This window comes from Solenopsis invicta, chromosome 16 (assembly GCF_016802725.1).
Source record: "Solenopsis invicta isolate M01_SB chromosome 16, UNIL_Sinv_3.0, whole genome shotgun sequence".
NCBI classification, from domain to species: Eukaryota; Metazoa; Arthropoda; class Insecta; order Hymenoptera; family Formicidae; genus Solenopsis; species Solenopsis invicta.
In genome coordinates, this window is record NC_052679.1 from 16525629 (window position 1) to 16536892 (window position 11264).

General features: G+C 33.7%; 1 protein-coding gene across 4 annotated transcripts; it reads left to right on the forward strand.

The window, feature by feature from the left end:
- Positions 1 to 303: 303 nt before the first annotated feature.
- LOC105203084 (uncharacterized protein PF11_0213) lies at positions 304 to 11251 on the forward strand. Of its 4 annotated transcripts, none has more exons than XM_039459018.1 (7): positions 304 to 417; positions 672 to 802; positions 951 to 1235; positions 1823 to 2146; positions 2777 to 3922; positions 4079 to 10236; positions 10783 to 11251. In XM_039459018.1, exons 2-7 carry the CDS (start codon positions 691 to 693, stop codon positions 11158 to 11160), a joined length of 8403 nt encoding a protein of 2800 aa, XP_039314952.1. In that variant the 5' UTR covers positions 304 to 417; positions 672 to 690; the 3' UTR covers positions 11161 to 11251. The 4 variants fall into 4 exon arrangements, with proteins under 4 accessions (XP_039314952.1, XP_039314951.1, XP_039314950.1 ...); XM_039459017.1 differs by having other exon boundaries at positions 2777 to 3685; positions 3764 to 10236; XM_039459016.1 differs by having other exon boundaries at positions 2777 to 10236.
- The last annotated feature ends 13 nt before the right edge of the window (positions 11252 to 11264 follow it).

Below are 11264 nucleotides of genomic sequence, written 5' to 3' on the forward strand. Positions count from 1 at the left end.
ATCCTTTGTAGAATCCTCTGCCTTTTTCCTTTTGAAAATGCACACCGGCAATCATATACAATATTATTACTACAATAGCTTTTACTATATCTCAATCATTTCATATATATTCAGGATACCTCGTGAGAAAGCATCAAAATTATCTGTTAAGATATAATGACGCACATGCCACGCAATTTATGAATATGTTGAATTGAATGCATATAGAACTTTTTTTCAAATTTATTAGACTGGAAACCGATCAGTGCGTTGTTGATTCACATTACGCACGTGTGCACAATATATCCACAACTAACTATATATTTAACTCATTCTCCGTATTTTGTAATGACATAACTCTGTGAACTTTTAAAGAATATAGAAGTGTGAGATTAAATCAACTCGTTGTAACAAGATCTTCAAAAGTCTGACAGTGAGGTAAGTAACACTAGTCTTCCTGCATCGTTGATGTTCCACTATTATCGCACAGAATATTTTAATCGCGATTAATAAAAATTATTTCTACGCTAGTTTCATATAAGACCTATTTTTATAATACTAATATTTACAAGACGAAAAGTTTTCATACAAATTGTCCAGTTTTTACAAAGATATTATTTTATTAAAAGAATAATAATTTTCACTACACAATGTAATAAAATATAACTTTATAAATTTTTCTTTACTTACAGATGAATTAAATGTTCTACAATGCAAGTAATTATTTATCTTCTAATTACATTTCTGACATTTTCTTCTGGCTATCGATATAGCTTGAAGGATTACTTGAGCCATCAACAAGAACTTTTAAACGTTAAGAATGGTAAGAATTTTTAACACTTTCGACATTTTACGTAATGAAAGAAATAACTGTAAAGATATAATCTCAGCTTAATTGACGTATATTGGTGGCAAATGCAAAAAATGGTCAAGATCGTTTATTTCATTACACATTCTAATTTTTATTTTAGAAACCGACAGTCAAGACAATGCTTTATTATCACGGAATACAGATTCAAAACTACAACAACTCTCTGATCCATCTCGCGGTCAATTCAAATGTTATAAACCAGGCATCTATCCCGATGTATACGACTGCAAAAGATATTATAAGTGTATAATTGAAGACAATGGGCAGAAACAAATTAAATTTCGTCAGATAATTCACACATGCGGTTCTGGAAAAATTTACTCATATATATATGAGAAATGCATGCAAGTTGAAGAAAGTGAAAGGCCAGAGTGCACTATGTCAGGTAATTAATTTATCATCAATTCAAAATAAAATAAACACGTTAAACATAAAAATATCTCTTTCGGAAATATCAAACATTAAATATTCAAATTAATATAGCGAATATAATCGAAAGCAGTTCTCCGTGCTCAATAATTTTTCTAAATAATTTTATAAACATTTATAAGATTATAAGATACCTCGCATGTTTACGGGACTTGAAAGCTTTTTGAGAAGGATTCTAAATGCAATATCACAAAATTGTTAATCAATTTATTATTTTTTAATGCTTACACGCATCTCTACGAACGCCCCTAAACCCGAAAAATTGTAAAGAATATATTGTGAAAAATATCCTAATCAAGATCATATTTTTTGCAATTAATACTTTAAAGTTTTCTCTGAATTAAAAGGATTCGTAGAGATGCGTGTGATCATAAAAAAATAATTAAATTGATTAGCAATTTGATTTCGTGATATTACAATCGCGGTTTTTTTTTAATGCTTATAAATTCATCTAGAAAAATTATTGAGCACTAAGAACTGCTTTCGGCCGATAATGCTATATTCGTTATTTTAATTTGCTGTTACACTTTCCGGTCGTATTAGGATCTATACATATTAAAAACTATACAAAAGCACTTGGAGAACATCAATCTGAAAACGAAGATGAGCAAAACACGTGGGAAGGGTCATATCAACAGCAATTCTCGCTGCATAGATTTATTACTCCGAAATTAGAAGTGAATTGTCAACGGGAAGGGTATACGCCTTCTAGGAATAAAAAGAAGTATTACAGATGCTTTCGTATCCATTCCGGATTTGTAGTATACGAGTTAGAATGCGACAGTGGAACGATATGGGATAATATAAAGCAGACATGCTCAATTCCTCGGGATATATCCGAAAATGATGATTCTAAAAGCGAAGAAGGTAATAGGCATCGCGAAAAGATATTTAGCTCTTCTTTTATCACATATATCACCAACAACATTTTATTTCATTCTTTTTTTGATCTCGTGATAATATCATGTGAAGTTCAAAATGAAGTGAGATAACAATCATTCTGTACGTAGTTTGCTTTAATTTAGGATGACAGATATACACTGACATGACTAATTAGTTATTTAAATAAATATAAAATGATACATACTACGTATTACATAGAATATGATAGAATAATACGGACATGAGTTCAGTATATTAAAAATTAATTTAAAAAAAAAAGAAAGAAAGAAAAAAAGAAAATACAATGATTCATGAATATTCTTATCATATTAATCTTGAGCCAATTTCAATGAAATTAAAACACTCAGTATTCCATTTTTGAAGTATATAAAAATAAACACAATGATATGTAAAAATGTAATATATCAATTCAAAGACAACTGACAAATAACGGTAACAATAATAAAAATACAAAGGCAAACAAAAATAATTAAATCCCTAAAATATTAAAATGAGTGGAAGTATAAATATAAAAAAATTTAAATTTAAAATACAGTTTCAGGCAAAAAATAGGAAACAAAGAAAATTAAAATGTAAAAAAATTTATAATTTTAGGATCGGATTCATCAGAGTCTGAGAGTAGTGAAACTGTAATTAACGAACATAAGAAAAGCAAAAAAAACGGCGAGTCTAAAAGCAAAGCACAGGAAAAAAATAAAGAAAGCAGCAAATGGAAGGAAAATTGGAACGTTAAGGAGAGGAATGAGTCTAGACGCAAACAACACGAAAAGAATAAAGAGAAGAGCAAATGGAGGGAAAATTGGAACAGTAAGGAGAGGAATGAGTCTGGACGCAAAGAACAAAAAAAGAATAAAGAGAACAGCGAAAGTATAGAAAATTGGGACAGTAAGGAGAGGAATGAGTCTAGACGCAAAAAACAGGAAAAAAATAAAGAAAACAGTGAAAGTATAGAAAATTGGGACAGTAAGGAGAGGAATGACTCTGGACGCAAAAAACAGGAAAAGAATAAAGAGAACAGTAAATGGAAGGAAAATTGGAACGGTAAGAAGAGGAATGAGTCTGGACGCAAAGAACAGGAAAAGAATAAAGAGAACAGCGAAAGTACAGAAAATTGGGACAGTAAGGAGAGGAATAAGTCTGGACGCAAAAAACAGGAAAAGAATAAAGAGAACAGCGAAAGTAAGGAAAATTGGAACGGTAAGGAGAGGAATGAGTCTGGACGCAAAGAACAGGAAAAGAATAAAGAGAACAGCGAAAGTATAGAAAATTGGGACAGTAAGGAGAGGAATGAGTCTGGACGCAAAAAACAGGAAAAGAATAAAGAGAACAGCGAAAGTAAGGAAAATTGGAACGGTAAGGAGAGGAATGAGTCTGGACGCAAAGAACAGGAAAAGAATAAAGAGAACAGCGAAAGTATAGAAAATTGGAACAGTAAGGAGAGGAATGAGTCGTCTGGACGCAAAGAACAGGAAAAGAATAAAAAGAACAGCGAAAGTATAGAAAATTGGGACAGTAAGGAGAGGAATGAGTCTGGACGCAAAAAACAGGAAAAGAATAAAGAGAACAGCGAAAGTATAGAAAATTGGGACAGTAAGGAGAGGAATGAGTCTGGACGCAAAAAACAAGAAAAGAATAAAGAAAACAGCGAAAGTATAGAAAATTGGGACAGTAAGGAGAGGAATGAGTCGTCTGGACGCAAAGAACAGGAAAAGAATAAAAAGAACAGCGAAAGTATAGAAAATTGGGACAGTAAGGAGAGGAATGAGTCTGGACGCAAAAAACAGGAAAAGAATAAAGAGAACAGCGAAAGTATAGAAAATTGGGACAGTAAGGAGAGGAATGAGTCTGGACGCAAAAAACAGGAAAAGAATAAAGAGAACAGCGAAAGTATAGAAAATTGGGACAGTAAGGAGAGGAATGAGTCTGGACGCAAAAAACAGGAAAAGAATAAAGAGAACAGCGAAAGTATAGAAAATTGGGACAGTAAGGAGAGGAATGAGTCTGGACGCAAAAAACAGGAAAAGAATAAAGAGAACAGCGAAAGTATAGAAAATTGGGACAGTAAGGAGAGGAATGAGTCTGGACGCAAAAAACAGGAAAAGAATAAAGAGAACAGCGAAAGTATAGAAAATTGGGACAGTAAGGAGAGGAATGAGTCTGGACGCAAAGAACAGGAAAAGAATAAAGAGAACAGCGAAAGTATAGAAAATTGGGACAGTAAGGAGAGGAATGAGTCTGGACGCAAAAAACAGGAAAAGAATAAAGAGAACAGCGAAAGTAAGGAAAATTGGAACGGTAAGGAGAGAAATGAGTCTGGAAGCAAGGAACATAAAAACAGTAAAGAAAGTTCCGAAATTGAAAGAGAAGAACACAAGAACAGTGGAGAAAGCCGCGAGTCTGGAAACATAGAACACGAAAAGAGTAAAGAGAGCAATGAAAGTAAGGAAAATGGCAACAGTAAGGAGAGGAATGAGTCTGGACGCAAAAAACAGAAAAAGAATAAAGAGAACAGCGAAAGTATAGAAAATTGGGACAGTAAGGAGAGGAATGAGTCTGGACGCAAAAAACAAGAAAAGAATAAAGAAAACAGCGAAAGTATAGAAAATTGGGACAGTAAGGAGAGGAATGAGCCTGGACGCAAAAAACAGGAAAAGAATACAGAGAACAGCGAAAGTATAGAAAATTGGGACAGTAAGAAGAGGAATGAGTCTGGACGCAAAAAACAAGAAAAGAATAAAGAAAACAGCGAAAGTATAGAAAATTGGAACGGTAAGGAGAGGAATGAGTCTGGACGCAAAAAACAGGAAAAGAATAAAGAGAACAGCGAAAGTATAGAAAATTGGGACAGTAAGGAGAGGAATGAGTCTAGACGCAAAGAACAGGAAAAGAATAAAGAGAACAGCGAAAGTATAGAAAATTGGGACAGTAACGAGAGGAATGAGTCTGGACGCAAAAAACAGGAAAAGAATAAAGAGAACAGCGAAAGTAAGGAAAATTGGAACGGTAAGGAGAGAAATGAGTCTGGAAGCAAGGAACATAAAAACAGTAAAGAAAGTTCCGAAACTGAAAGAGAAGAACACAAGAACAGTGGAGAAAGCCGCGAGTCTGGAAACATAGAACACGAAAAGAGTAAAGAGAGCAATGAAAGTAAGGAAAATGGCAACAGTAAGGAGAGAAATGAATCTGGAAGCAAAAAACAAAAAAAGAATAAAGAAAACAGCGAAAGTATAGAAAATTGGGACAGTAAGGAGAGGAATGAGTCTAGACGCAAAAAACAAGAAAAGAATAAAGAAAACAGCGAAAGTATAGAAAATTGGGACAGTAAGGAGAGGAATGAGTCTAGACGCAAAAAACAAAAAAAGAATAAAGAAAACAGCGAAAGTATAGAAAATTGGGACAGTAAGGAGAGGAATGAGTCTGGACGCAAAAAACAAGAAAAGAATAAAGAAAACAGCGAAAGTATAGAAAATTGGGACAGTAAGGAGAGGAATGAGTCTAGACGCAAAAAACAAGAAAAGAATAAAGAAAACAGCGAAAGTATAGAAAATTGGAACGATAAGGAGAGGAATGAGTCTGGAAGCAAGGAACATAAAAACAGTAAAGAAAGTTCCGAAACTGAAAGAGAAGAACACAAGAACAGTGGAGAAAGCCGCGAGTCTGGAAACATAGAACACGAAAAGAGTAAAGAGAGCAATGAAAGTAAGGAAAATGGCAACAGTAAGGAGAGAAATGAATCTGGAAGCAAAAAACAAAAAAAGAATAAAGAAAACAGCGAAAGTATAGAAAATTGGGACAGTAAGGAGAGGAATGAGTCTGGACGCAAAAAACAAGAAAAGAATAAAGAAAACAGCGAAAGTATAGAAAATTGGAACAGTAAGGAGAGGAATGAGTCTGGAAGCAAGGAACATAAAAACAGTAAAGAAAGTTCCGAAACTGAAAGAGAAGAACACAAGAACAGTGGAGAAAGCCGCGAGTCTGGAAACATAGAACACGAAAAGAGTAAAGAGAGCAATGAAAGTAAGGAAAATGGCAACAGTAAGGAGAGAAATGAATCTGGAAGCAAAAAACAAAAAAAGAATAAAGAAAACAGCGAAAGTATAGAAAATTGGGACAGTAAGGAGAGGAATGAGTCTGGACGCAAAAAACAAAAAAAGAATAAAGAAAACAGCGAAAGTATAGAAAATTGGGACAGTAAGGAGAGGAATGAGTCTAGACGCAAAAAACAAGAAAAGAATAAAGAAAACAGCGAAAGTATAGAAAATTGGGACAGTAAGGAGAGGAATGAGTCTAGACGCAAAAAACAAGAAAAGAATAAAGAAAACAGCGAAAGTATAGAAAATTGGAACGATAAGGAGAGGAATGAGTCTGGAAGCAAGGAACATAAAAACAGTAAAGAAAGTTCCGAAACTGAAAGAGAAGAACACAAGAACAGTGGAGAAAGCCGCGAGTCTGGAAACATAGAACACGAAAAGAGTAAAGAGAGCAATGAAAGTAAGGAAAATGGCAACAGTAAGGAGAGAAATGAATCTGGAAGCAAAAAACAAAAAAAGAATAAAGAAAACAGCGAAAGTATAGAAAATTGGGACAGTAAGGAGAGGAATGAGTCTGGACGCAAAAAACAAGAAAAGAATAAAGAAAACAGCGAAAGTATAGAAAATTGGAACGATAAGGAGAGGAATGAGTCTGGAAGCAAGGAACATAAAAACAGTAAAGAAAGTTCCGAAACTGAAAGAGAAGAACACAAGAACAGTGGAGAAAGCCGCGAGTCTGGAAACATAGAACACGAAAAGAGTAAAGAGAGCAATGAAAGTAAGGAAAATGGCAACAGTAAGGAGAGAAATGAATCTGGAAGCAAAAAACAAAAAAAGAATAAAGAAAACAGCGAAAGTATAGAAAATTGGGACAGTAAGGAGAGGAATGAGTCTGGACGCAAAAAACAAGAAAAGAATAAAGAAAACAGCGAAAGTATAGAAAATTGGGACAGTAAGGAGAGGAATGAGTCTAGACGCAAAAAACAAGAAAAGAATAAAGAAAACAGCGAAAGTATAGAAAATTGGAACAGTAAGGAGAGGAATGAGTCTGGACGCAAAAAACAAGAAAAGAATAAAGAAAGCAGCGAAAGTATAGAAAATTGGAACAGTAAGGAGAGAAATGAGTCTGGAAGCAAAGAACATAAAAACAGTAAAGAAAGTTCCGAAACTGAAAGAGAAGAACACAAGAACAGTGGAGAAAGCCGCGATTCTGGAAACATAGAACACGAAAAGAGTAAAGAGAGCAATGAAAGTAAGGAAAATGGCAACAGTAAGGAGAGAAATGAATCTGGAAGCAAAAAACATAAGAATAGTAAAGAAAGTGCCGAAACTGAAAGTGAAGAACACAAGAACAGTGGAGAAAGAAATGAGTCTGGAAGCAAAGAACATAAAAACAGTAAAGAAAGTTCCGAAACTGAAACAGAAGAACACAAGAACAGTTTAGAAAGCCGCGAGTCTGGAAACATAGAACACGAAAAGAGTAAAGAGAGCAATGAAAGTAAGGAAAATGGCAACAGTAAGGAGAGAAATGAATCTGGAAGCAAAAAACATAAGAATAGTAAAGAAAGTGCCGAAACTGAAAGTGAAGAACACAAGAACAGTGGAGAAAGAAATGAGTCTGGAAGCAAAGAACATAAAAACAGTAAAGAAAGTTCCGAAACTGAAACAGAAGAACACAAGAACAGTTTAGAAAGCCGCGAGTCTGGAAACATAGAACACGAAAAGAGTAAAGAGAGCAATGAAAGTAAGGAAAATGGCAACAGTAAGGAGAGAAATGAATCTGGAAGCAAAAAACATAAGAATAGTAAAGAAAGTGCCGAAACTGAAAGTGAAGAACACAAGAACAGTGGAGAAAGAAATGAGTCTGGAAGCAAAGAACATAAAAACAGTAAAGAAAGTTCCGAAACTGAAACAGAAGAACACAAGAACAGTTTAGAAAGCCGCGAGTCTGGAAACATAGAACACGAAAAGAGTAAAGAGAGCAATGAAAGTAAGGAAAATGGCAACAGTAAGGAGAGAAATGAATCTGGAAGCAAAAAACATAAGAATAGTAAAGAAAGTGCCGAAACTGAAAGTGAAGAACACAAGAACAGTGGAGAAAGAAATGAGTCTGGAAGCAAAGAACATAAAAACAGTAAAGAAAGTTCCGAAACTGAAACAGAAGAACACAAGAACAGTTTAGAAAGCCGCGAGTCTGGAAACATAGAACACGAAAAGAGTAAAGAGAGCAATGAAAGTAAGGAAAATGGCAACAGTAAGGAGAGAAATGAATCTGGAAGCAAAAAACATAAGAATAGTAAAGAAAGTGCCGAAACTGAAAGTGAAGAACACAAGAACAGTGGAGAAAGAAATGAGTCTGGAAGCAAAGAACATAAAAACAGTAAAGAAAGTTCCGAAACTGAAACAGAAGAACACAAGAACAGTTTAGAAAGCCGCGAGTCTGGAAACATAGAACACGAAAAGAGTAAAGAGAGCAATGAAAGTAAGGAAAATGGCAACAGTAAGGAGAGAAATGAATCTGGAAGCAAAAAACATAAGAATAGTAAAGAAAGTGCCGAAACTGAAAGTGAAGAACACAAGAACAGTGGAGAAAGAAATGAGTCTGGAAGCAAAGAACATAAAAACAGTAAAGAAAGTTCCGAAACTGAAACAGAAGAACACAAGAACAGTTTAGAAAGCCGCGAGTCTGGAAACATAGAACACGAAAAGAGTAAAGAGAGCAATGAAAGTAAGGAAAATGGCAACAGTAAGGAGAGAAATGAATCTGGAAGCAAAAAACATAAGAATAGTAAAGAAAGTGCCGAAACTGAAAGTGAAGAACACAAGAACAGTGGAGAAAGAAATGAGTCTGGAAGCAAAGAACATAAAAACAGTAAAGAAAGTTCCGAAACTGAAACAGAAGAACACAAGAACAGTTTAGAAAGCCGCGAGTCTGGAAACATAGAACACGAAAAGAGTAAAGAGAGCAATGAAAGTAAGGAAAATGGCAACAGTAAGGAGAGAAATGAATCTGGAAGCAAAAAACATAAGAATAGTAAAGAAAGTGCCGAAACTGAAAGTGAAGAACACAAGAACAGTGGAGAAAGAAATGAGTCTGGAAGCAAAGAACATAAAAACAGTAAAGAAAGTTCCGAAACTGAAACAGAAGAACACAAGAACAGTTTAGAAAGCCGCGAGTCTGGAAACATAGAACACGAAAAGAGTAAAGAGAGCAATGAAAGTAAGGAAAATGGCAACAGTAAGGAGAGAAATGAAGCTGGAAGCAAAAAACATAAGAATAGTAAAGAAAGTGCCGAAACTGAAAGTGAAGAACACAAGAACAGTGGAGAAAGCAACGAGTCTGGAAACAAAGAACAGGAAAAGAATAAAGAGAGCAGCAAAAATAAAGAAAAAGGCAACAGTAAGGAGAGAAATGAGTCTGGAAGCAAAGAACATAAGAACAGTAAAGAAAGTGGCGAAACTGAAAGTGAGGAACACGAGAACAATAGAGAAATCGGAGAGTCTGGAAGCAAGTCCGAAAGCAAAGAACATGAAAACAGTAGAGAAAACAAATCCCGAAGCAGAGGAGATAGCAAGAGTGAAAGAAGCAGTGAGTCCGAAAGCAAAGAAAATGGCAAGAGCCTCGAAAGCAGCGATAGTAAAGAAAATAAAAAGGAGACAAAGGAGAAGGAGGATACTAATGAAAAGCAGACTACCCCTGATTTTCCAACTTCTACGGAGTTGCCGATAATATGTACTACTCCTACTGTACTTAATTGTCCTATTGGAAATTTGACTGGCGATCAAATAGCTCTGGTTTGTCCCACTGGTTTCCGACGTCATCCGAAATATTGCAATCTTTTCTATCAATGTACAACAGTAGACAAAGTGGGCGCTAAAGTTGTCGTATTTATTTGTCCGAAAAACAGAATTTTTGATGATAGAAAAGTACAATGTGTACAAGAAAATACCATTCACAAATGTAATCCTGAATATGGTTGTAAACGTTTTAACTCTTTCACTGAAGATACACTAAAATCACTTGTAAGTATTATATGATATTAGGGTTAGTATTTTTATTTCCTTTTGTATGTTCTAATTTATTGAGAATTTTAAAAATAATTACATATGATTCAGTAACAGCTATGTGAACTATGAAATTAATGTATTCAATTTTATAAAATTGTTTAATTTTATAATACAGTTTTTAAATATATTTTTTATTTGTGTATAGTTCTAGTAAGATACATATCTATTTAAAAAATTACTCATTGTCAATTCTAATTAAATTTGAAAAGAACATCCTGTTTAATTTAAAAAATTTTAAATTTTATATATGGTTTAATTACTTTTTAGTTATGATTTAATTGTAATATTGTTATCAATATGATAAAATTAAAATTTGAAATATATGTAAAATCTAATTAATAACTTGACTTTTAATTAAATGCAGTTGTAAGAATGATCAAATTTAGAATTAGAAAAGTGAATATAATGTAATTTAAAAATCTCGTTTTATTTGTAATAATTAACAATTTTTAAATCTGCTTATAGTTATATTTATAAGATTTATGTTTAACTCTTTTTCAGATAAGAGCTCCAACGAGAAAATTATGTCCAAGAGAAGGTGATTTTCCTTATGATAAGGGTTCTTCGAATGCATACTATAAATGCAAGCGCAATGTACATGGCGTAATTGAAGGATATCTCCTTAAGTGTCCAGATGGACGAATATTTTCAAGCTTTTCAAGACGTTGTGAACGTATTGATGATCCAATGTGCAAAGTATCTTGCAAACATACAAACAGTAACAAAATAAAAGTAGAAAGACCTATTATTTGGCCCGTTAAAACGAATACAAATGACAAAATAGATATTAGCATACATAACGCGCCATCTAATGGGGTGTATGTAACTTATCAACAAATGTATTACGTTGGTCTTACACCAGCTCCACCATATTACTAAAGAGATGAACATTATCATCGCAAAAAATAAATTGATTTCTATAATGTACTTTTAAGTAATTAATGCAATAAAATAATTCTTATACAAGAAATCATTTTGATAAT

Coding starts and splice junctions, on each gene's coding strand:
- LOC105203084 (XM_039459016.1), top strand. CDS start 691: ATGCAAGTAATTATTTATCTTCTAATTACATTTCTGACATTTTCTTCT. Junction 2,147..2,776: donor TGATTCTAAAAGCGAAGAAG/GTAATAGGCATC, acceptor TTATAATTTTAG/GATCGGATTCATCAGAGTCT. Junction 10,237..10,782: donor AAGATACACTAAAATCACTT/GTAAGTATTATA, acceptor ACTCTTTTTCAG/ATAAGAGCTCCAACGAGAAA.